This window comes from Tachyglossus aculeatus, chromosome 3 (assembly GCF_015852505.1).
Source record: "Tachyglossus aculeatus isolate mTacAcu1 chromosome 3, mTacAcu1.pri, whole genome shotgun sequence".
Lineage (NCBI taxonomy): Eukaryota > Metazoa > Chordata > Mammalia > Monotremata > Tachyglossidae > Tachyglossus > Tachyglossus aculeatus.
This window is the reverse complement of record NC_052068.1, coordinates 69,165,330-69,192,258: the sequence shown is the minus strand read 5'-3', so window position 1 is coordinate 69,192,258 and position 26,929 is coordinate 69,165,330. Positions and strand designations below refer to the sequence as shown.

The window sequence follows — 26,929 nt, the reverse complement described above, 5'->3', positions numbered from 1 at the left end:
ATTAAAGAGTGCAGTCTGGGTAGGGTGTGGTGGTTTAAGGGGGGGTTAATTCATTCATTCAGTCGTATTTATTGAACGCTTACTGTGTGCACTGTACTAAGCACTTGGGAAGTACAAGTTGGCGACATACAGAGACGGTCCCTACCCAACAACGGGCTCATAGTCTAGAAGGGGGAGACAGACAACAAAACAAAACATATGCACAGGTGTCGTCAGAATAAATAGAATTAAAGCTAAATGCACATCATTAACAAAATAAATAGTAAATATGTACAAGTAAAATAGAGTTATAAATCTGTACAAACGTGGTTGTTTGTAAAGCAAGCTGCAAGATAGGAAGTTATAAAATATATGTGTCTCTCTCTCTCTCTCCCTTCTCTTCCCCCTCCCGCCCAAGAGCAAGAAACAGCATGGCTTAACGGAAAGATCATGGGCCTGATAGAGTACATAGGTTCTAATCCTTGCTTTGCTGTTTGCCTGCTGTGTGACCTTGGACAAGTCACTTTTCTGTGCCAGTTTCCGCAACTGTAAAATGGAGATACAATACCTGTTCTCCCTGCCCCTTAGACTGTGAGCCCCATGTGGGACAGGGGCTGTGTCCAACCCAATTATCTTGTATTTAGCACAGTGCTTAGCACAGAGTAAGTGGTTGTTTTTTCATTTAAAAAAAAAATGGTACTTAAATGCCAGGCACTGTGCTCTAAGCTGGGATAGGTAAAAGGAAATCGGGTTGGACACAATTCGTATCCCATATGGGGCTCACAGTCTTAATCCCTATTTTACAGATGAGGTAACTGAGGCACAGAGAAGTTAAATGACTTTCCCATGGTCACTAAGCAGTCAGTTGTATTTAGTGAGCACTTACTGAATGCAGAGCACTGTACTAAGCACTTGGGAAAGTACAATGTTACAGATGCATTCCATGAATGAATTTCATGCCCACAACAAAGTTCCAGTCTAGTAAGGACAGGTGCAGCCTGGCTCAGTGGAAAGAGCACGGGCTTTGGAGTCGGAAGTCATGGGTTCAAATCCGGCCACCGCCAACTGTCAGCTGTATGACTTTGGGCAAGTCACTTAATTTCTCTGTGCCTGCTACCTTATCTGTAAAATGGGGATTAAGACTGTGAGCCCCCCGTGGGACAGCTTGATCCCCTTGTAACCTCCCCAGCGCTTAGAACAGTGCTTTGCACATAGTAAGTGCTTAACAAATGCCATCATTATTATGATTATTGTTACTATTAGGTGGCAGAGCCGGGACTTAGAACCCAGGGCCTTCTGATTCCCAAGCTTGTGCTCTATCCTCTTGGCCATGTTGCTCCTCTGCTTCTCACGTAACAAGTACTGTGTGTTAAGGGCAGTTGTGAGTTCTTAAATGCTTAGGAGGCACGGAAGGGCTGAACTAGCAGATCAGGAAATGAGAGATCATCATCATCAGTCGTATTTATTGAGCGATGAGCCGGGAAAGGTCTTCTGGAGGGGTTGTGATCTTGGACTTCAAAGGTTTGTGGTTTGCTGAAAGAAAATGGGAGGAGGTGGGAGGAGTTCTAGGTAGTGAGGAGGATGTGACTGAGCAAGTAGTTGACAGATGAAGTGAGTCACTGTGAGTAGGTTTACTTGAGAGGAATAAAGAGTGCGAGCTGGAGTGTAGTGGGAGATGAGATAGCAGAAGTGCTGTAGAGCCATATGGGACAGACCACCATTTTCCCCACTTCAAAGCCCTTCTAAAATCACATCACCTCAGAGGCCTTTCCTGACGAACCCATTTTCCCCCAATCACCCTCTCTTCTGTGCTGCCATTGCCCTTGGAACCATACCCCTTAAACACTTCATATTCAACTTATGGCCCAGCACTTACGTACATATATTAATTTACATTCTGCTATTTCTCCTGTCTGTAAGTTATTTTAATGATTGACTCCTGCTTTAGAATGGTCCTTGTGGGCAGGCATCGTGCCTAACAACTCTATTGTATTGTACTTAGACTCCCAAGTGCTTAATTCAGTTCTCTGAACACAAAGTGCTCAATGCCATTGACTGATGGATTAGGAGGTTTGTATATGGAAAAAGGGGTAATCATTGGAGGTTTATAAGGAGTGGGGAGATGAGAGTAATGTTTTAGAAGTGTATATGGACTGGGTAGAGAGAAACTGGAGGAGGGAGGTCGCTGAGGAGGTTGGTGCAGCGGTCAGGCCGTAATGTTACATATACCAGGTGGTCGTTTAGTTTGAAAGGAAGCAGCATCGCTTAGTGGATAAAGCATGGACCTGGGTTCCAACCCTCTAGACTATAAATTCGTTCAATCAATCCATCAATCAATCAATCGTATTTATTGAGCACTTACTGTGTGCAGAGCACTGTACTAAGCGCTTGGGAAGTACAAGTTGGCAACATACAGAGACAGTCCCTACCCAGCAGTGGGCTCACAGTCTAGAAGGGGGAGACAGAGAACAAAACCAAACATACTAACAAAATAAAATAAATAGAATGGATATGTACAAGTAAAATAAATAAATAGAGTAATAAATATGTACAAACATATATACAGGTAATATTCGTTATGATCCAGGAGCGTGTCCACTAATTCTGGTGGATAGTACTCTCCCAAGAGCTTAGTACAGTGCTCTGCACATAATAAGCACTCAGTAAATGATACTGATAGATATTCCTGGCCCTGCCACTTGTCTGCTGCCTGACCTTGGGCAAGCCACTTCACTTCTCTGTGTCTGTTACCTCATCTGCAAAATGGGGACTGATTTTGAGCCCCGTGTGAGACATGGACTGCGTCCACCCTGATCATCTTGTATATTCCCTAGGGTATAGCTCAGTGCCTGGCAGCATAGGAAGCACTAAACAAATACACTTAAAAAACAAAGGGCAGATTCTAAAAATATGGCAAAAAACGATTTGATGACAGATCAGATATGGGGGTTGAAAGGGAGGGAGGTATCGGGTGATGCCTAAGACGGGGATACTTCAGACACAGGAAGGATGGTTGTCTTGTCAGCTGTAATAGGAAAGTTTGTGGGGGAATGTTAGGAGTTCAGTTTGGAGTATGTTGAGCTTGAGTTGCTGGCACCTGGAGGCTTGGGGAAATGTCAGATTACAGAGAAGCTGAGAAATCAGGGCTAGAGAGGCAAATTTGGGAGTAATAATGATAAACGGTGGTATTATAGGAGAGTCATTCGCGTATACGTAGTAGCTAATGTCATGGGAGTGGCATGAGCGCTGCGAGCTTTCCTTGCCCTGGAAGACTAAACATTCCTAACTGCCAACAGGACAGAACCAACACCCTTGAAATTTTAATTTCCGTTTTGATGCATTTAGTCTTATGTTTTTTACTCACCAATGACCACACTTTGCTGGTTACTTAACATCTCTCTTTTCACAATAAGATTATTCCCTTGTTTCCTCTTCCTTGTCTAAAAAGGCAAATGACGGGGCTGGGAGGGAGGGGATGTTGATCAACTTGCATTTGTTTGATTTTTATTTTCAAATCTCACATAGATGAATGTGAAATAGTAAATCAAGTTGGCAGATATTAAACCTTCTTGTGTGATCTCTTTTTAATTTTAGTCAGATGTGAAAGTTAAAAATCTAGGCCTGTGTGTTGAGATACCCGTCCTTCCCTAGCAGGCAATTTATTGCATAAAATGCTTCTTTCCCCAGCCTGGGTGGTTTTTAGCACACAGGAAAAGCTTACTATTGATCCTAAAATTGTTGCAAATTCTTCATGAGAACAAATATGTCAGACTAATAAAATAATTGAGAGGTTTTTCGGTAGATTTAATCTAGCCATGTAGGGATTTAGGATAATTTTTGAAATGGGAATTACAAAGGGATTTTTTTAATGGTAATGTTTTAAAGTATTTTCTTCGTTTGTCTTTAGCTCTCCTATCTTGATACAGTAATGTGGCTATTCTAAAACATTTTTGTTGAACTGAGCTAAGTATTTATGAATCCCAAAGCCATCGGAAGAGTCATACTTTTTAGTAGATATGAGAAGCTAGATTGTTCTCTATTCTGTGTAATTGATAAGTTCCCTTAACATTTTAATTAATGTTTGCTGAAGGGTAAGGAATTTTATTTCTGCCTTTGAAACCATAAAATTTCCCCTTAGAATTATCCATTTCGGTTATTTTTAGTGAGACTTGACTTGAGCCAAAGTAATGTCTCTTCAGTTTTTGTTAATGGTGGTTCCTAGATATGCAATGCCTTAAAATGAGCCCTAGAAGGGAGAGAATTCAAAATTAATTTCTCTGAAAAGGTGTTCAATTATGAAGTAGCAAAGGTGTTGCTCTTCTTAACGGTTTGCATTAAAACAGTGATTTCTGATTAAAATAATATAAATGTATTATGTGACATTGCTATGACTACCATTAGCATTGGGTTCACTTGTGTATGCATGTACAGCTTCGCACCTTTAATGAACAAGTCATACACTAAACATGTTACAAAAGTTGTTTTTGCCTACCTAATCATAGAAGTAAATGCAGCATTGATTACTGTAATCTCTAGGTTGCTATTGTTTATTTTCACACAGGAATCTTCATTCCAGGTAAATTGGGTCCTTCACAGACCCTACTCCTAAATAATTGGTAATTTATTTCTCATACCGGTGTCACTGAATCAGCATAGATTCCTCATTAGGACTCATTCACTCTCCATATCAAACAAAATGTAGCCATTTAATTCTTTAGCAACATGCTGCATACTGGGAAGAAAGCCACAAGAGTATCTTAAGCTTTGCAGCACTATTTTCAAAATTAAGAACTGTCACCTGTCAAATTAAATTTTACCAACTGAACAAAAAAAAAACCCCTAGCTGGTACTGAATAGACTTTTTTGTTGCCTTATGTAAAAAATAAATAAATAAAAGGCATCTGCTCCTTTTTGGAATTTGTGAGGATTGACTTAATCTTTAGAAGAAATATTATCTATCCTTTGTGGTTTAAAATAACGCCCTTGATGATGATACTATGCCCTTGATGATGTACTATCCATATGTTGAAATGGGGTGAAGGGCTGGCCAGAGAGACTAATATCCCTTTGTATTCCCTCAGAGAGGGTATACTTTGTTTTGCAGCTGTGACTGTTATTGCAGGGCCCAGTTCTGTTTTCTGTTTTTCTGTTTTACGTAATTGATTTTGCCCCTTATATAGGCCTTTCCAAGTCCGGGCCATACATGATCTCTGCTTAAAGTTTATCCAAAGTATTCTAAGTGATTGTCACTGTATTCTGTTTCTAGTGGTATCAGTAGATTGTGGCAAAATAAGTGACTGTTAGTACTTGGAATAAGTAGACTTCTTTCAGTAATACATGTTTCTTCATTCCTTTGTAGAAATTGGTAAAGTTTCTTGGGAGCGTTAAGAATGTTACACTGTAAATTTATCAGATGGGCAAGATGAGTTCAGGAGGTAGTGCCCAAAATATTGCAGAATGTCTCCCTTTTATCAGACAGCTTGAGGGAGTTTAGATGTAAGGAACTTGCCTCTTAGGATGATTAACTAAGGAGGCTATACAGTCATCATCTTTAAATAGCTTTAAAAATGGAATGGTCAGTCGGTGGTTTTACGCTTTCAAATGCCTTTAGGTAGGTGAGTGGATCACATAACCTCTGTAGGACCCCTTCCAATTCTGATGCCAGACTAATCTAATTGCTGATATCTCACATTGGCCAATGCACAACTCCCTTTCAGTTGAAGAAAGTGATAAGACAGATTGGTTCTATTTAACTTTTCGATGTTTTTCAACTGTCTCAGGAAATTTGCCATAATTCAGAAAAGTTCTAGATGCCTAAATATCTAAAATATAGCTCTCTAAGCTAAATATTTTCAGATGATACTTAAGTTTCTGGGGGTGGTTGTGCAGTTCGTAAATTCCTTGGTTCTTCCCGTAAAGCTGACACAAATTAGGAATGTGCTTTAAGAGAGGTTTAAGTACTAATCCAGTTTGTGAGAAGAATGGAGCTGTAGAGTTGTCCATCCGTGGCTTGTGTGTGTGACACACTAAGTATCTCTGCAGATAACATTTACCAACTCCACTAGAAATTACAAGCACTATCCTCCTTGTCCCCGAAGCCTGCAGCCTTCAGTGTTTTTTGTTATCCTGGACTCCTTCCTGCTTTTGAATTCTTCCTGTTTTCTTTTTTTTTAATGGTATTTAGCGCTTACTATGTGGCAGACACTGTACTATATGGTAGGTTGGGGTAGATACAAGCTAATTAGATTGGATATAGTCTGTGTCCCACATGGAGCACTCAATCTTGATTCCCATTTTGCATCTGAGGTAATGAGGTTAAGAACAGTGAAGTGACTTATTCAATGTTATACAGTAGACAAGTGTTGGAGCTTGGATTAGAACTCACATCCTTCTGAATCCCAGAACAGTGCTGTATCCTCTAGGCCACACCGTTTTGGGACATACTGATTTGAGTGGCTGTCTGGACAGCCATACAGAGATGAGCTGAGGGAAGGTGAGAGATGCAAGATTGCAGAAAGAGAGATCTAAGCTACGGAGGTTAGAGGTGGAGGCTGGAGCTATCCCTAAACATTTTTGCTAATTTGAATTTTGTTAAAAAGAATGGAAGAAATAAGGATCTTCAGTGGGATCTTAAGTGAATCCCTTCTGTAACTGCTATTTTTCTAATTTGCAGTTTATTCCCCAAACAAGAGGGGTAGTGGATTGTAGTTCATCTCACTGGAGACCCAGGAATGTTAAAACCAGCCCTTCTCCCTTTAGAAAATTATTATGCAGTTCATAATAGAACCCCCATAGGGTTGGTCCCAGGGCAGCTAGAAGTTTGACAAAGAAAAACTTCACTCCAAAGAATTCTTTGCAAACTAAGGTAACAGCTCTGTCACAGCGCAGGGTACATTGATACATATTATAAAGAGTAAATCATTAATGTTTTTATGTGAAAAACGATCTACATTTATTTTCTTGTAGTTTCCTGGGCCCTGTCCTCTCACCTCCCCCTTCCAGTCCAATACACTGAAGCAGGCAGACTTGACAATGTAGCAGCTGTCTGCCCCAGAAACGGTGATGGCCCCGGGCCAAACTGCCACAGGAGCTTGCTGGTCTCTGGAATGGGACAGGTGGAGTTCCCAACTGTCTTAGAAGCCCTTGTGGCTTGCTGCTTGTAGACATTTCAACTGACAGTGTAGTGCTTGGTTTGTGCGCGCTTAGTCCTTTCCAAACTGATGAGCCCCAAGTGACTTCCCCACGTACAATAGCCAGTCGTGATGTGGGGCTGCTTCAGCTAATCGTAGGGTAAGGTGTTAATCCATTTGTCAGTATCTTTTATTTAATACCAAGGTAGAAGTTGTACATGTGTAAACAAACCTTTTTCTCTCTCTTTCTTTTAATGGAAGGGGTATAGTCTTAAGGATCTGTCACTTTTTCATGTTTCTCTCTGACTCCCCTGGTCCTTGGAAAGTTACCCCCAAATTTGTCAAGTGATTAAAAACTAATAATAATAATAATGATGGTATTTGTTAGGTGCTTACTATGTGCAAAGCACTGTTCTAATTGCTGGGGAGGTTACAAGGTGATCAGGTTGTCCCACGGGGGGCTCCCAGTTTTAATCCCCATTTTACAGATGAGAGAACTGAGGCACAGAGAAGTGAAGTGACTTGCCCAAAGTCACACAGCTGACAGTTGGCGGAGCTGGGATTTGAACCCATGACCTCTGACTCCAAAGCCCGTGCTCTTTTCACTGAGCCACGCTGCTTCTAGCAGCCCTAGTAGCTTTGCCATTGTATGCCTCCAAAGTATTTTGTGTCTGCCACTTTAGATTTCCACCCAACTTCAATATAAGCTAGTTTATATAAATTCACTAAATCGTAGTGCATATTTTTGGAGATCACTAGATAGATGTTTCAGTAGTTTAATTCCAGATACCTTGAATTTGTGTAGTTCTTTAACTTTTATAACCGGCTATTAACCTATATAATTTGCCCTCGCAACAGCCCCCTTTTATAGTTGAAGGCACTAAGATATAGAAGGATTAAGAGAGTTGCCTCTGCAGTCCAGGAGCAGAGTTGGGACTAGATCCCAAACCCTCTAACTCCCAATTTCCACTAGACCATGCTACTGGGGGAAAGCACTGTGTGCAATGGCATGTTGCCTTTCAAAATAAAGAAATGCAAATAATCTGTAATGTTCTCCAAAGAAGGGTTTAAAAAGCCATATCAGATCATTACCTTGTGTTCCCTGGAAAGAGGTTTAATAAGTTGTCAGGCAGTCCTTGCTTTTCCTCTACAGTAAAGGGACCAACTCCCTTACTTTAGAATACCTCAAATGTATGATTCTTTTTGCAGAGGGAAGATAGTTTTGTGGTCTGCCCATTGGCCAGGGCATATCACCTAGATCATCACTAGATTATAAGCTCCTTGAGGGCAAGGATCTTGTTTAGTGACCCTATTGTGTTGTGCCCTTCCAAGTGCTAAGTGCAGTAAATGCTCGATAAATAGCATCGATTGATTAATAAAAATACTTTGTAGCTAGTGTAAACCAGGATACCAGTGCTTATTCCACTGGCCTTTGCTTTATTATTAATCTATCTTGTTTCTTGTAATTCATTTTAACTTGTTTTTTTTACTTGTAATAATTCTTATACCTGCTGTTATTCTGAGTTTAATTAATAGCTTTATACCCGACCTCAGATGTACCCCCTAAACAATTCCTTATCCCTGCTGCCCCATAAAATATCAATCCCTAGAGCGAGTTTTAATTGAAGTTCGTAGTTTTAAAGGCATCATCTAATGAAGTATACTTCTGGGATTGTCTGGTGGTAATAATTGCAGTCTTTAAGTGCTTACTGTATGCCAAGCACTGTAGTAAGCGATGGGCTGGGTACAGTGTAAGTGGATCAAGCACAGTCCCTGTCACACTTGAGAGTCACAGTGTTAAAAGGGAGAGAGAGTAGATATCTTAAGCGCTTAGTACAGTGCTCTGCACACAGTAAGCGCTCAATAAATACGATTGATGATGATCTTAGCCACATTTTCACAGTTGAGGAAAGGGAGCCACAGAGAAGGTAAGTGAACCCAGCAGGCAGGTGGTGGAACCGGGCTTTGATCCCAGGTCTCCTGACTCTCAGGCCTGTAGTCTTTCCACTAGGCCATTACTGTTTCGCATCTCTCAAATTATCAATCCATCCCAGCCAAAGATTGTTTCAAGGTATTGAGATATTTCTATTTTTATCCTCCAGAAATGTGCATTATCTTAGATGGCACACTCTTTGAGAACTGTTTTATTTTTAATGAATGTCCTAAGTGCCTGGTGCAGTGCTCTGCACACACTAGGCAGTCACCCTTTTTTGTCCTTGCTTTCTGGTGTCCTACTTTGCTTTTATTTTCTATTTTTCTCTCTGTTTAGCATAGCGACCAATCTTACTGCTGTTTTTGTTTTCTCCTTTGTGCCTGCTGTTCAAACAGTAGCATTTGCTGTGAGCATTTTCTAGACTGTGAGCCCACTGTTGGGTAGGGACTGTCTCTATATGTTGCCAGCTTGTACTTCCCAAGTGCTTAGTACAGTGCTCTGCACACAGTAAGTGCTTAATAAAGGCAATTGATTGATTGATTTGCAACCAGTGAGTCAGTGGTACAGAGTACTTTCCACATGCAGAACACTGTATTAAACGTTTGGGAAAGTACAGTACAGAAACCTTGATGGACGGGATTTCAGCTGCTGAGGAACTTATGGACTAATTAGGGAGGCAGACATTAAAATAAATTACACAGGGGAATTACATAGGGGAAACAGTAAATTATTATAGCTATTATTCTTTTCTGACGATTTTGACACCTGTCTGCATGTTTTGTTTTGTTGTCCATCTCCCCCTTCTAGACTGTGAGCCCGTTATTGGGTAGGGACCATCTCTATATGCTGCTGACTTGTACTTCCCAAGCGCTTAGTACAATGCTCTGCACCCGTGAGCGCTCAATAAATACGATTGAATGAATGAAACGGTAGAGTTTAAGGTTATGTACGTACGTGCGGTGAGGCTGGGGAGGAGTGAATATCAAATAATGAGTTGGAGAAGCAATCGGTCATATTTATTGAGCTCTTATTGTGTGCAGAGCACTGTACTAAGCACTTGGGAAAGTACAGTCTAACGTGGTAGATGTATTCGTGCTTAAGGGGTTCAGACCCAAGGGCTTAAGTGATGCAGAAGGGAGGGTGAACAGGTGGGGAAATGAGGGCAGGGAAAGGCCTCTCGGAGATGTGATTGTAGTATGGTTTAGAAGGGGTGGAAAGTGGTGGGCTTTTATATAAGAAGGGGGAGAGAGTTACAGGCTTGAGGGAGGACATGAGCAAGGAGTCACTGGAGAGGCGGGTAGTGGATATAATGAGTGGGTTGGTGTTGGAGGAATGAAGGATGAGGGCTTGGTTGTTGTGGGAGGTTAAGTAGGAAGGGGAGATCTGATTGAGAGCCTTGAAGCTGATTCTAAAGAGTTTCTGTTGGGTGCTGAGGTGGATGGGCAGCCATTGGAGAATTTTGAGGAGTGGGGAGACATGGGCTGAATTTTTTTTTGAGCTATCCAGGTAGAGTCACAGATAAATTTAATATTTATTACTTTATCATCATCATCATCAATCGTATTTATTGAGCGCTTACTGTGTGCAGAGCACTGTACTTAAGCGCTTGGGAAGTACAAATTGGCAACATATAGAGACAGTCCCTACCCAACAGTGGGCTCACAGTCTAAAAGGGGGAGACAGAACAAAACCAAACATACTAACAAAATAAAATAAATAGAATAGGTATGTACAAGTAAAATAAATAGAGTAATAAATATGTACAAACATATATACATATATACAGGTGCTGTGGGGAAGGGAAGGAGGTAAGATGGGGGGGATGGAGAGGGGGACGAGGGGGAGAGGAAGGAAGGGGCTCAGTCTGGGAAGGCCTCCTGGAGGAGGTGAGCTCTCAGTAGCTTTAAAGGTGAGCTTTATAAGTTATAAGTAGTAAATGAGAAGCAGCTTGGCCTAGTGAATAGAGCACGGGCATGGAAGTCAGAAGGACCTGGGCTCTAATCCTGACTCTGCCGCTTGTCTGCTGTGCGATCTTGGGCAAGTCACCCAACTGCTCTGTGCCTGTTACCTCATCTGTAAAATGGGCATTAAGACTGTGAGCCCCATGTGGGACATGAACTGTGCCAAACCTGATTAACTAGTATCTAGTCTAGTGCTTAGTACAGCGCCTGGCACTTAGTAAATGCTTAGTAAATACCATTAAAAAAAAGTATCGCTAAATACTAACAACTCTTTTCTTCCTCAGTCCCCACTTTCGTCTTGCATAATTTATTTAAAGTTTTCTGGACATCCTGGATAGTCAACCAAATTGCCCTATTTTGGTTGCGCAGATATTTAGAGGTTGGAAAATCACTAATGAATTGTATGTGAAAATTGTCAGAAGAAAGTACAGTGGAAGTGGTTAAATTCCTGGCAGAATAAGAATTCAAGTTCAGCTCTTCCATCCACTCCCTGAAGACACAGATGAGCATCACTGCTTGAAAAATACACTCATACAGAGCGATCAAATGAATGAGGCCTTTGCATATTACTTCATAGATTATACTCCTACTCCTCTTATACTTTGTGGGCCATGGTAATCTGTGTAGGAAGGGAACCCTGCTCTTAGTTTTATAACTCATGCCACTTTAACCAAAACAGCAAATAATTTGTGTCGGAGCAGATCTCAGTATTCTCTCTTTCTCTGACTTCTCCCTTCTCCTTCCTCCCCATTTTCTGCTCCTTTTGCTCTCCAACCCCCCTTTGTTTTTTTTCCATTGTTCTTCCTGGCCTTTCAAGGGGCCACCTCTCTCTTCCAAGTCGTTCCCGCCCCCCATATAGTTAATTACTTATAGATTCTGTTCTCTAAGGCTGTCAGCATGGCTCTTGTATTCTAGAAGCATTTTTTAGATCACCTCTTGGCTAATTTTTCCTTGTTCTGAGCTTGTAAAGAACCAGGGAGCTACGGCGCATTTCCAAATTGTTGGTACCCTCATGCCTCTCCCCCCACCCCACCCCAGCAAAGGGGATTGCTCTCTGTAACTAAACGTAAAAATAGAAAGGGCCTCTCCTAGAACTTGTTCATAAAGCAGTTTTGTGGTAACGAGGGAAATTTTCCTGGTTTTGCTGCATAAAACTATGAAGTTTATTTTCCAGTGTGGTTCTCAAAAGCATGTATCAAAAAAGCGAGCTTTTAGAGTATTCAGTTTCATAATGGAAAAATGAGTCCCTTGTGCCCAAAGCTAATGTCGTTAACTCTTCCAATCTGGCACATCCTTTTGCCTACAAATAGGTGCTGCCTCTCATTTAATTAGAATTTTCAGTATGACTCATCGCTCTGCCTTTTATTTTCTAAGGCTGCAGTGGATGAGGACTTGCAAAGTATCAATTTCTGAAACGTCTGATTTGAAACTTTAGTAGAAATGAAACATTTCCCATGGTTTATGCTTTTTCAAGATGATCTTCTTAAAAGTGAAAGCCAAATCAATTTTTATGAGATCCTCGGTGGTAGTTTTGTTTGTGCAGCCAAACAAAAGCCAAAAATCCCTGTAGACTGTTATAGGCATTGTCACTTCACTAGCATTTTTATAAGTAACTATTCTCTTTTGTGAAAATAACAGCTGTCACTTGTTAAAAAATTAAAACCTGCAGAACCTAATTATTGTTTCTGGCAGATACATTAGAGAGGAAAGAAAATATTTCCCTGTTCCATCTCTTCATCAGTGGATATAACCAATTCAGTTCGCTATATTATATAATTGAATATAGCGTACTCTGTTTTATAAGCACAATGTTGTATGATGATAATTGTGGTATTTGTTAAGGGCGTATTATTTATATGCCAAGCACTGTACTATGCACTGGGGTAGTTATTGGATAATCAGGTCCCACATAGAACTCCCAGAGCAAGTAGGAGGGAGTGCAGTACAGGTATTGAATTCCCATTTTGTAGCTGAGGAAACTGAGGCATGGAGATGTTGAGTGGCTTTGCCCAAGATTGACACAGCAGGTAAGTGGCAGATGAGAAAGCAGGGTTTCCTACTCCCAGGCCAATACTCTTTTCACTAGGTCACGCTGCTTCATTTGTTTATTTTGTAGACTTGAGGTTGTTGCCTTAAGACGTCTGAAACACTGCCTTAAATAATTGTAATTCTCATAAAGCTGTATAGATTAATTAGAAATATTTTGATTCTGTGCAAGAATTTTTAAAAGGTAGGTAACTACTGCCTCGAACAACATTAACCGAGAATTTCTTTGACCATTTCATCATAAAATCATTCCTATTTATTGAGCGCTTATTGTGTGCAGAGCACTGTACTAAGCGCGTGAGAGAGTACAAATATATCAGAAGTGGGTGTCACGTTTCCCACCCGCAAGGAGCTTACAGTCTAGGGGAAGACTGTATAGCCTCACTCTGTTATCATTTTAATCAATCAATCAATCAATCAATCAATCGTATTTATTGAGCGCTTACTATGTGCAGAGCACTGTACTAAGCGCTTGGGAAGTACAAATTGGCAACACATAGAGACAGTCCCTACCCAACAGTGGGCTCACAGTCTAAAAGGGGGAGACAGAGAACAGAACCAAACATACCAACAAAATAAAATAAATAGGATGGAAATGTACAAGTAAAATAAATAGAGTAATAAATATGCACTAAATATGTAATAAATAAATAAATAAATATGTAATAAATATGTAAATATTTAAAGAAAGCTTGCTTGAAAATACTTAGTCAACGTGAGACTTCTGCCTCCGTACTAAATATGATGAAAGGACATTTACATATTGTGTTTTTCGTTTTGCTCCAAGGCTGTCACAACAGGTAGTGAGCCCATATTACTAATGTGATATCTATTTTCAGCGACATTTTGTCTTTCGGTAGCGTTTTGAGTCTCCAGTGAGAACTGCTTTTATTAACCCCCTTCAGATAGGAGTAATTTGAATAATTTCTAGCCTGCTTAGGTGTACAGGTAAATCACATTAATGCGGAACAGGTAGGGACTGAGAAAATTTTAAGCCAATGCATATTTTGAAAAGATTTGGCCTGGTAACCCATTTCTGAGTTTCAAGAAGTTGAACTTCTTGGCCTTAGCCTTTCAAGAGGCTGTGGACACAGAAATCACTAGGGGTTTGCAGCGGGTAAGGAAGAAGCAGTGATGCCCCACTCTTTAGTAAGTGGAGTTTCTATAAACATTCCCTACTTATGTGAGTGCATGTAAATAAAAATTGTTCCTCTAAATATTGGTGAAAAGACAGGTAATTCCCGTTTTTAAGATTACCTTTACTAGAGAAGCAGCGTGGCTCTGTGGAAAGGGTACGGGCTTTGGAGTCAGGTGTTATGGGTTCAAATCCCAGCTCCGCCACTTGTCAGCTGTGTGACTTTGGGCAATTCACTTAACTTCGCTGTGCCTCAGTTACCTCATCTGTAAAATAGGGATTAAGATTGTGAGCCCCTCGTGGGACAACCTAATCACCTTGTAGCCTCCCAGCGCTTAGAACAGTGCTTTGCACATAATAAGCGCTTAATAAATGCTATTATTATTATTATTATTATTATTATTATTATTATTATTCAGAGACCTCTTCTTTCGCTCACCCTATTTGTGCCTGGTAGCATGTATTTTTAGACAGCTAGTAGAGTTTAGTGGACACTCACTGTATGTCTAGAGAAGCAGTATGGCATAGTGGATAGAGCAAGGGCAGAAGGTCATGGATTCTAATTTTGGCTCCACCACTTGTCTGCTGTGTGACCTTGGGCAAGTCACTTTACTTCTTGGTGCCTCAGTTCCCTCATCTGTAAAATGGGGATTGAGAATTTGAGCACCATGTGGGACAGCGACTGTGTCCAATCCGATTTGCTTGTATCCACCCCAGCGCTTAGTACAGTCCCTGGCACATAGTAAGCACTTAACAAATACCATAATAATAATTATTATTATTATTATGTGTGTGTATGCATAGCTCATACCTGCATATACACTGCCTTAATACACCTGTCTTTTCTTGCTGATTGAGCAGAGGGCAACTGTATACATATATACAGTATGTGCACAGTTGCCCATCTTTCCTCGCACTTGTACTTCCCAAGCGCTTAGTACAGTGCTCTGCACACAGTAAGTGCTCAATAAATACGATTGATGATGATGATGTGAAAGAGGCAGCAAATCAGGCACTTGAAGCATGAGCAGCGTGGCTCAGTGGAAAGAGCCCGGGCTTTGGAGTCAGAGGTCATGGGTTCAAATTCCGGCTCCGCCAACTGTCAGCCGTGTGACTTGGGCAAGTCACTTAACTTCTCTATGCCTCAGTTACCCCCTTTGTAAAATGGGGATTAAGTCTGTGAGCCCCACGTGGGACAACCTAATCACCTTGTATCCCCCCAGTGCTTAGAACAGTGCTTTGCACATAGTAAGTGCTTAATAAATGCTATTATTATTATTAATATTATTATTATTATTATGAAGCATCAGTGCTCCTTCCATACCTACTTTGTAGGGCACTGGCTATCTTCGGGAAGAGCATCTATGTGGGGGAGATGACATGTAGAATAGGGGAACCCCCCCACATAGAGAAGGGGATGCTAGATGTTTACATCTATGTACCATCAGCTCATAGCAGTCCCTTGTGAGTTTGGTGCCCCTCCACCCCCCATATTGTTGGCAGCACTACCCTGCTAAATACATTTGACCAATAAATAATGGGTTCCAAGAGTGGTGTTATCTCCACTGCATATGTTCAGGTTTTTGGCCTCTTTAGCAGTCTGATGGCCTACAGACTGATGATAATGGGGGAGGAGAAGCAGTGTTGCTGGATGGTCCTCAAACCAGATAATACAGGCTCGATGAACTGACAAGTGCTGAAAGAAAATAAGCAACAATAGCACTGTGAGACTTGGGCCTTAGGAAAGGTGATTTTTTTTTAGACTCTTCTTTTTGCTGCTCTTCCTGCCTTTTAATGTCATGTTTCCCGTGGACCTTCTGGATTGGAAACCTTACTTTTTTATGATAAAAACCTTGTGTGTGAGTGCGGAGCATTTCTGCTATTTGTAACAATCTGCATATTGGCCACTCTAATGAGCTATACATAACAGATGTCTTGTTCTATTACTCCTGCTGTTTTCCAGCTAAAGCCTTAGTTGTGTGAAGTACAGCTCTGAATTTTTTGTTGTTGTTTTTGCTATTATTCTTTATTTTGCTCTTTTTGCTTTTCACAAGAATTTGTAAAAGACCATCCTGACCGCTACTGAGCCAGACTCCTTGATGGCTCACCCAGACATCAGGGAAGGACCCCAGTGGTGTGTCTTGCTGTTGAGAATCCTGGTCCGTTCACTGCTCCCCCAGGCCGACACTGAGGCAGAGCTTATTCCAAATGGCTGTCTCTCCCAAAGGAACGTCTCTTGCCCCCTCTTCCCCCGGCTCATTGGGAGAGTGGGAGGAGTCAGCCTGCTGTTTGCTCCCCAGTGCCACTTTCTCAGTGCCCTCTCTATTTCCTATCGCTCACCACCTCTCCTTTTGAAGCCCAAGTCCTACCATTCCAAGGGGCCTTTTTCTTCCACCGCTCCTAATCCCACCTCCGATTATCTGAGCAGCTTTTGATGCCTTTTTCACCTTCCTTCTCTCCTTGACCACTTGCAGTCTGGCTTCTACCCCCTTCAGTCCACAGAAACTGCCCTCTCTAAGGTCCCCAATGATCTGTTTGTCAAATCCAATGATCTCTGCTCCAGCCTTATCCTCCTTGACCTCTCAGCTACCTTCTTCTGGAAACACTTTCTAACCTTGACTTCACTGACATTGTCCTCCCATCTCTCCAGCCACTCACTACCTTTCGCGCCGGGCCCCCGCCCATCTCCTCCTAACTATGGAAGTCTTTCAAAGCTCAGTTTTGGGTTTCCTTGCCTTCTCTGTCTTTACCCAGTACCTTGGGGGAACTCATTTGCTCCCATGACTTCAACTACCAACCCTGCTTTTGGGGAAGCAGCCAGACCTAGTGGAAAGAGCATGGGCTTGGGAATCAGAAGACCTGGATTCTAATCCTGACTCTCCCACTTGTCTCCTATAGGATCTGGGCAAGTCATTTAACTCCTGTGCCTCAGTTTCCTCATCTGTGAAATTGAAGCATGTCTGTTCTCTCCTTCCCCCTGAAACTGTGAGCCCTTTGTGGAACAGGGAACTCTGTCCCGTCTGATCATCTTGAATCTCTCCTAGGTTTTAGTACAGTGCTTGAAACGTAATAAGCATTTAACAAATACCACAAAGTACAATATGCAAGTGGATGACTTCTAATCTACTTACCTCTCCAACCTGAACCTCTCTTCATTTCTCTAATTTCGCATTTTTTTCCTGCCTTTTGGACATTCATTCAATCGTATTTATTGAGTGCTTACTGTGTGCAGAGCACTGTACTAAGCGCATCTCTACCTGGGTGTCTTGCCACCACCTCAAACTTATATCCCAAGGTGAAACCCTCATCTTCCTAACCAAACTGTGTCCTCCCCCCTGATTTTCTCATCTGTCTAGACAGCACCACAGTCCTCCCTGTCTCAAAAGCCCATAAGCCTGGCAGTATCAAATCACCTCTCTCATTCAACCCACCCATCCAGCCTGTCACCAGATCCCGTCAGTTCCACCTTCACAACTTCTCTAGAATCTCTCCCTTCCTCTCCGGCCAAATGGCTACCACACTTTTCGCATCCCACCTTGACTCCTCACTGACCTCCATGCATCCTGTCTCTTCCCTCTTCAGTCCATACTTCATTCTGTTGCCCACTTCACTTCTATTACTCCATCCTACTTACTCACTGTACTTCAATCTTGTGTGACTCGCCTCTAAACCTTGGCCCTTGTTCAACCTCTGGCTTGGAACTCCCCCTCCATATATGACAGACCACCACTCTCCTCACCTTCAATCCCTTATTTCCCCTACTCCCTCTCCTTTTTGTGTCACTTGCACGCTTGTGTCAAGCACTTTTATACTCACAGCAATTATACACATCTCCTTATACTCTCATCACCCCATCTGTAGTTTATTTTGATAGTTGTCTCCCTTTTCTAGACCATAAGCTCCTTTTGGACAGAGATCACGTATACCATCTCGTGTGTTATACTCTCCCGAGCAGTTCATACAGAACTCTGCCTGCAGGTTGTGCTTGGTAAATAATATTGGGTCCTTTCATTTTCAGTGAAAGAGTAGATCCACGGGACTTTGACAATGACTCTGTACTTTGGGCACCTGACCCTCAATTTCCCAGTTGATATCGTGGTTGATGCTAAAGTACAAGTTTACTAGCCATTTAGTTTAGAGTTGGAATAGACTATTAAAAGCAGTGGAAATCTGTTTGCCATGTTCATTGCAAATTTAACCTAAAATATGAACCCGTCAAGGTGATAGTATACGAAATGCGGCATAGTTCTAGTAAATTGGAGCATCTGAGACAAATACAGCTCCTTATTCACAGGTAAAGGTAATGTTCTGTTATGGGTTAATATTAAATATACACTATTGAAGACAGTAAATTTTGCAGTTTGGGGATAATATAGTGCTTCATCATCGTGAACCCCAAGATAAGGTGGTGATATATAAAAATTTTGCCAAGTAAAGAGAATCATGATGATCCTTCCATTTTCTCCCTTTTAACCTAGTCTCCAACCAAAGCCGTGTATAATGCTAGACATTGGAACCATCCAGAATCCGAGGAGCTACCAGCACCACCAGTATTGAAAACACAGAGTGTTCCAGTAAGTAGGATATTCTTTTTGGTTTGGTGCTCACCCTAAAAAATGCAGGGATCAATTACGATCATATCAAAATCATTTGAGACTCGATTTGGAAAGTCTGCTCTTATTTGAGGCAGTATTTTTTAAGCGATAGTAAGCACTTTTCTAACAAAGGTAAGTTGAACACGAGGCATCCCTTGTAAAGCTCCTAGTGCCCTATCATTTGCTACTGTTTTAGACGTGTCCTTTAGCTCCATCATAGATTTCCACCACAGAAGCAGAATGCGCTTTGAAGAAGTATCCGAGTCAGTGACAGAGGTAATGAAATAGTCCTAGATGTCCCATGAAGCACGTTTAAAGAAATGAAAGGCCTTAGCATTAAACTAAGTAAGCTTCATTCACTATCTGGTAAAGCAGCAGGGGTTGGAGACCTAGCTTATGCAGATTACATGCTATCTTAAAGGCTTTCTGTAGTAATCATTTTTCCTTAAAACGGCCTATTAAATTCAGCATGCCCACTGTTTTTGCATGTATGTGCGCGTATAAACCATCTAGTTAACACCTTTTTTATTACTAGGTGAGGCTCTCTTCAAAGGAGGCTATTCAGAAAGATGATGGAGTTTTTAAGGCTCCTGCACCACCACCCAAAGTGATAAAAACTGTGACAATACCTACTCAACCCTATCAAGAAATAGTAACTGCATTGAAATGTAGGAAAGAAGACAAAGAAGTAAGCAGCTGTGTATACTCCTATTTGTTGAGGAATTTTTTTGGGGATGTAATCATTCTATATTATGATTGGTACCACTGCTAAAAATAATAGCATGAGTGAAAAAAATAACATTTTGACTTAGTAGATGGAAATTAATTTACGTTATTTTCGCTGTTGGTGCAAAAGTTACTACTTAAACCTACTGCTGCATGGTATGTCACATTCTGTAGAGTTAACATCCACTGAGGCAAACTTTCATAGACGTGATGGTTTAATTGATTCTTAGCTTTTTGCTCGTTACAAAATAATTTTTTTCTTGCAGTTATACACTGTTGTTCAGCATGTGAAACACTTCAATGATGTAGTGGAATTTGGTGAAAATCAAGAGTTTACTGATGATATTGAATACTTGTTAAGTGGATTAAAGAGCACTCAGCCTCTAAACACACGTTGCCTTAGGTAAGTCTTTACATTTTCGTATTTCCTGTTGAGGAAAGCCCTGGGTCTGTTTTATTTGAAAAATATATAATTAAATTGAATTGTAGATTCAGGAACTTTGGCAGTTAGCTGAGATGAAAGACTCCATTTCTCCCTCTACCATAAGCAACATGCTCTAAAACAAGCTTTGTCTTATTCAATGTTCTTAAATCAGTAAACAGAGTTGAACGTTTCTTTACACTGTAATAAAATCCCACTTAGTAGCTGGGAAATATAGCAGCTACAGAAACTGAATGACTTAGATGTATAAAAATGTGTTGCCAGCTGCCAGCTAGAAGGTAGAGACTTTTCCCTTCCTTCTTCCGTTTGTCTTCCTCGCTTCGCCCCATTTTCGGTCTCTGGTTGCTGTTGTTTCCTAGCTCTGGAAATTAATTTAAGATTTAAAGCAATGGCAAAATTGGCTGTCTGCTAGAGCTTCAAGGGGCACAGATCTGTTTTCAGAGCGCTCAGCTGTTCCCAGCTTCTGATGTACCATCTCAGAGAGTATCAGCTGCTGACTTCTGATTGTGACCTCTGCAAACTACATCACCAGGCTGCAGCCCCCTTTCTAAAGGGGCTGTGCAGCGTGCTGAGCAAATGACTGGAAAGAGGCGACAGGGCTTAACCGAATATGGAGAATGGGGCTAGCAACTGCTCAAGCCAGTCTTACTGCAATGAAATTACAGCCGCAGATGAAGGGTTTAATAATGTCCTGTTCTCGCAGAACCTTCTTTCAAAAGGAGGTGATTTTTAGGGGGGAAGACAAATCCAATTGTAGCTTTGCATGTATAAAATTAATGATCCGTATTGAATCCTGCTTTCATCCTGACCTAGACAAATCCTTGGCACCTTCGACTGGCTTTAGGGAGTGAGGTACCCTGCCTGGCATACCAGTGTTGGTGTGTCAATCTGCCCCACTCTGTGACAAGTCTAGGCCTTTATGGAAAGGTTGTGGTGTGGTCTCTGTGTGGACCTCGATGGCTGAAACAGACAGCAGTGACTTGGCAGCTGAATTTCAAAGTCCTGAGAAGGTCGTAAGCTGTACCTGCCCCAGCCAGTTTGTGTTTTGTATCAAGTGAGGGCCCTTCATGATTGTCATGATTGTAAGTGGAAGTTTGTTTTTTTGTATCAAGTGAGGGCCCGTCTTCCACTTACAATCATGACTTCAGAGAAGCAGCATGGCGCAGTGCAGGGAGAATGGGCTTGGGAGTCGGAGGTTTACAGGTTCTAATCCCAGCTCCGCCACTTGTTAGCTGTGTGGCTTTGGACAAGTCACTTCACTTCTCTGTGCCTGTTACCTCATCTGTAAAATGGGGATTAAGACAGTGAGCCCCACGTGGGACAACCTGATTACCTAGTGCTAGTGCTTAGAACAGCGGTTGGCACATAGTAAGCGCTTAACAAGTACCATCATTATTATCTGAATGGATTATTCACTCAATCAACCACACTTATTAAGCATAACAAAACAAAGCAAAACAAAACATGTTTTGTTGTGTCCCCCTTCTAGACTGTGAGCCCGTTGTGGGGTAGGGACCGTCTCTATATGTTGCCGACTTGTACTTCCCAAGCGCTTAGTACGGTGCTGTACACACAGTAAGCGCTCAATAAATACGATTGAATGAATGAAAGCATGTACTATGTCCAGAGCACTGTATTCAGCTCTTGAGAGAATACATTGGGGGCAGAAAGCACAATCCCAACTGGATTTTTAAGCTCTCTGAGGAGACAGGCACAAAGTAAGTTACAGGTAGGAGGAAGAAGAGAATAGAAAGACAAATGTGTACATAGTGAAATGAATATAACTAAAGGTATATACGAGAAAATGTACAGATGTGCTCTAGGTGGCTGTGAGTGTGCTGAAGTGGTAGCTGAAAAGGTATGATCTAGGAAAAAAAAATTATTTGGGTTATGGCTCTAGGAGGTGGAATTTCAGAAGGGCATTCAAGATGGGGAGGAGAACTGTGGTTTTACAGAGGAAATTCCAGGAAGGAGGAAGGCTGTTAACAAGATGTTAGAGGTGGGAGTCGAGCCGGGAACAGTGAAACGGTTGATTTGGGAGAAATAAAGAGTGCGACCTGGATTGGGAAAGGAAGGGAAAGAAATCAGTAGGAAGGGGAAAGTTGATGGGGTCCCTTATAGCCAATTGTCAGGAGTTTCTCTTTGATTTAAAGGGGAATCAGTCATCACTGAAGGAATTTGAAGAGTTGGGGGATAGGTCAGGGAGACGATTTAGAAAAATCATCTGAAGTATGGACTGGAGAGGAGAGGAATAGTAGGTAGGGAGACCAGTGAGTATGGTAGTTGGGAGTCTAGCCAGGATGTGATGAGCATCTAGATTAAAGTGACAAATCATTTCAATGATGGAGAGGACAAGGTGGATCCAAGAAATGTCAGTGAGGAAAAACCAATAGTTTATGAGAGTCAAAAGAATGAGGCATCAGGTGTAATACCAGTTGTAGCTTTTGAATAAGAAAGAGTTGTCAGCTGTGCTGTGAAAGACACATCAGTAGAGGATTGTATTTGAGAGAGAAGTTGAGTAATTCCTGTTTAGACATGTTGATCTTATGATGTTGGCAGATCATCTGAAATGGTTGTATTTGTTAAGCACTTACTATGTACCAATACAGAGAATTATTAGGGTATTAAACATTTACTGTATGCCAAACACTATGCTAAGCACTTGGGTAAATCCAAGATTATCAGATCGATCAGGGTTTATGATCTATCTCTATTTTATAGATGGAAAAACTGAACTCCAGAAAAATTGTGACCTAACCAAGGTCACACAGAAGGGCACGTGATGGAGCTGGGACAAGAACCCAGAGCTTCTGACTCAGTGTCATGCCCTGTCACTAGGCATGCTTCCTTCATAGAGATGTCGTAGAAGCAAAATTGAAAAGGGAGGGAGAGGCTCGGGTTAGTACAATACTACAGAATTAACAGTTACGTTCCCTGCCTGTAACGAGCTTGTAGTCTCGGGGGAGCATACAGTCTAATACGACTATTATTATGAGTGCACTGCACAAAGTAAGCACTTAGTGCTGTTATATTGTACTCTCCCAAGTGTTTAGTACAAGTACTTTGCAGGCAGTAGACTCAAGTAAATAATGATGGTATTTAAGCGCTTACTATGTGCCAGGCACTGTTCTGAGGGCTGGGGTGGATACAAGGTAGTCAGATTATCCCATGTGGGGGTCACAGTCTTAATCCCCATTTTACAGATGAGGTAATGGAGGCACAGAGAAGTAAAGTGACTTGCCCAAAGTCACACAGCTGAAAAGTGGCAGATAGAATTGAATGAATGAAAATGCTATTGGCTGATTGATTAGGAGTTTGGCATGCTCTAATGTTCTTGCTTTCAACAGCGCCCACAGTCTGCAGCTGTTTTCTCCCCAGGCTCTGACCTATCTCACCCAGGCCAGAGAGTCACTTTCCCTGATGTATATCATTGGCATCTTTGAAATCGCAAGTTGACTTTCTGTTTTTGTTTGCTTTTAGCTTTATCGCTAGTTGAAAACAGAAAGCAGTTCATTTGGGTGCTACTGTTGCGTTTGGTTGGGACTTACACCACCTTATTAACCAGGTTATCTTTCTAGGTGTCACTCACACTTAGATGTCCTAAGAGTGTCTTCTTAAGAAGTTGGTATCATCAAGAAATAATTTCTAATGAAAAGAAAACTGTGCAAAGAATCTACTTTTCCTGTGCATATTTTCATTCTAAAGATTTTTGTAATGAAACTAATTTTACTAGTTATTTTCAAAGTAACGGAGGGTTGTTTATTTTCTTCTAGTGTAATTAGCTTGGCGACAAAATGCGCCATGCCCAGTTTCCGAATGCACCTGAGAGCTCATGGGATGGTAGCCATGGTCTTTAAAACACTGGATGATTCACAACACCACCAGGTATTTTTTTTAAGCTTTTTTGAGCCAAAACACATTTCTCAATTCTAGTCAGTATGTAAATGTTTCAGTTGCGAAATGTGTAAAGCTTCTCACATTAATACAGCGTACCAAATAACCAGGTTTTCAGGTATGTGGAATTTTATTACGCAAATGAGAAAATTTAGGGTCAAGTTCTGTGCAGCCAAGGTCTCTGAGTGAGGCCAAGCGGATAGTAACTACTCTGCTGATGTTCATGGCTTCAGGGAAAGGAGGGGGTTAATCCAGGCACCACATTTTTCTCAGGTAAAAAGTCAGTTTACCCTAAAATCGTTTAGATACCCAAGGGTTGACTGTACTTAAACCTTGTGCATTATGTTGATTGTTTCCACAAAATGTTGCTAATGTAATTAAGCTAGTTCCAGAGTGAGTCTTTCCAAGGTCTGATTTTATGTTTTTAATGAAATATTGATTGTACTCAAAGCTTTTCATTTCACACTTGCGTTCATTTTCCCAATATAGATGTAAGGCATGGGGGCTGCGGGGGCGAAAGCCAGCAAGGCAGTGGGGGTGGCCCATGCTGTGCAGGAAGAAGCACAGTTACCTTGTGTGCTTGGGTCTGGTGGCTTTGATTTCACTTCTGGAAAGATGCAGTTAAACTGTCTCCCCATTACTGGGCTTCAGGAGAGGGCAAATTGAGCAGTACTAATTAATGGTGCATGTATGCCACTGATCTCATTTGAAGGCCACTTCCTTTATGTGGAAATTAACCCAAGTGTCCGGGTGTTGGGTCTCAAAAAATATATCCTGGGATTCACATTACATTGTTACTTTTCAAGTACAGAGATCGTTCACAGTTTGGTAATTCCACTTTTCCCATACCTGTGGTCCCACAAAGTGCGAATCAACAGTTACCAATGGTGATACAGGAGCGGGATGGCTAGAAGACACAACCTGCAGGGGAAAAAATGTATTTAAAATAGGGACTGTGCCCATCACTGCTAAAATTATATTTTTCTCCCTTTATGATCTGTGTGATCAAATGCATCATCACTGAGTCTCTGAGAAGGTGTGGATTAGATTTCTGAAGATTTTGCAGGAAGTAGAAAATTATTTCTAACATTTTAACAATGTGAAAATATCTGCAAGTTATCATATTATATCCACCATCTCGCCTGTCCCGCCGTCAACCCCCGGCCCATGTCCTCCCCCTGGCCTGGAATGCCCTCCCTCCCAACATCCGCCAAGTTAGCTCTCTTCCTCCCTTCAAGACCCTACTGAGAGCTCACCTCTTCCAGGAGGCCTTCCCACACTGAGCCCCCTCCTTCCTCTCCCCCTCCTCCCCATCTCCACCCCCCCCCCCCGCATTACATCTTCTTTCCCCACAGCACCTGTATATATGTTTGTACGTATTTATTACTCTATTTATTTTACTTGTACATATCTATTCTATTTATTTTATTTTGTTAATATGTTTTGTTCTCTGTCTCCCCCTTCTAGACTGTGAGCCCGCTCTTGGGTAGGGACCGTCTCCATATGTTGCCAACTTGTACTCCTCACAAGACTCCTCACCCTGCCGTGTGAAAGTGGCGCTAGATTATTTTTACACAGCCTGACTTGAGCTGTAGCGGTATATTCCAGCCTCCAAACACCCCACAATTTACAAATTCCATGGCTATGTCACGCCCTAATTGTGGACGTACCCCAGGATTTGTAAGCCCGGTCCCCAACTTTACAGCACGTAGGGAATTGAGTTCATATCTGTGTCATACGCAGCCTGGCCTAGTGGAAAGTTTGCTGGTGTGACCTTGGGCAAGTCACTTAGCTTCTCTGTGCTTAAGTTCTCCCCGTACTGAGACTGTGAGCCTGATGCAAGACATGGCTGGGTCCACCCTAATTAATTTGCATCTGCCCCAGCACTTAATACAGTGTTCTGCGCCCAGAAATTAAATATTACTTCGGCTACTATATAGCAAATGCACACTTTGATGCCACTTAAAGACATTTTATTGCCTAATGCTACTACCGTGGTTTAGCTTTCTGGTTGGCACCGTTCCCTGTAATTTGCTTGCCCTGACTGTCCGCATTTGCCAGAACCCCCGGTAGGCTGATGGAAAGCTGTCCAATACTGTAGCAAGGGAAGCAGAGAATTCCTTCCATACTCTCTAAACTGTAAACTCTTTGTGGCCAGGGAACATATTAACCAATTCTGAGTACTCTCCCAAACTCATAGTACAGTGCTGTGCACACACAGTGAGCACTCAGTAAATACCATTGATTGATAGATTTTCTTAATAAGTATACACAGAAATTGAAAATATATCCATCCCCCTTTTTAGCAGATATGAATTTACATTATGGTTTTTTAATGATAAACTAAATAAAGGAGTAACTAGTCATTTTAAAAGATAGTTGCACCCCAACAGCTGCTAAGATTGGACACTGGGCTTAATTTGTGCTAGGACTTGACACACAAGGTTCAACTCTAAGACCTTTTGAGAGAAGCCTGGGGTCATTTTTGAGGCACTCCTCTCACCCCCGCTTCATAGATGAGCTTCAGTGGGGTGACCTGCTAACTGGGCGTGCCATGAAATGCCAACAACCACCAGAGCAAGAAGGCATAGCTGATGGAAATAACAGAATGCTATCAGGAAGCAGCTTGGCCTAGTGGAAAGAGCTCCATCCTGGGAGTCAAGAGGACCTGGGTTCTAATTCTGGCTCCTGCCACATCCCTGCTGTGTGGTATTGTGCAAATCACTTAACTTCTCTGAGCCTCCATTCCCTCATGTGCAAAATGCATTTTCTATACCTGTCCTGCCGTAGATTGCAAGCCCAACATAGGGCCTAATAATCTTCCAGCTCTTTGTACAGTGCTTGTCACGTACTAAGCTGTTTAACGAAAACCACATTATCATCATCATGGTGCACTTTTCAACCCACCCCCGACCTGTCAACCTTTTGGGTCAGGAGGAGACCATTCCTGTCACCTGGGGGGTTGTAGTATCATAGCATCTCTCCCAGCACAAAACAAGTGCTCAATAACCACTGGTTGAATACAAATTTGCCATGAGTTTTGAACTTGGAAAATATGTAATAATAATAATAATAATAATAATAATAA

The 26,929-nt window shown here is 41.7% G+C and overlaps 1 protein-coding gene across 1 annotated transcript in view; it reads left to right on the top strand.

Moving 5' to 3' along the window:
- The window catches only part of WAPL (WAPL cohesin release factor), a 111,286-nt gene that overhangs the window by 50,547 nt on the left and 33,810 nt on the right, over positions 1–26,929 (top strand). The window contains exons 5-8 of the mRNA XM_038743572.1: positions 18,663–18,758; positions 19,315–19,467; positions 19,772–19,908; positions 23,721–23,832. Coding sequence (XP_038599500.1) covers positions 18,663–18,758; positions 19,315–19,467; positions 19,772–19,908; positions 23,721–23,832 — 498 coding nt within the window. The remainder of the gene's footprint in view (positions 1–18,662; positions 18,759–19,314; positions 19,468–19,771; positions 19,909–23,720; positions 23,833–26,929) is intronic.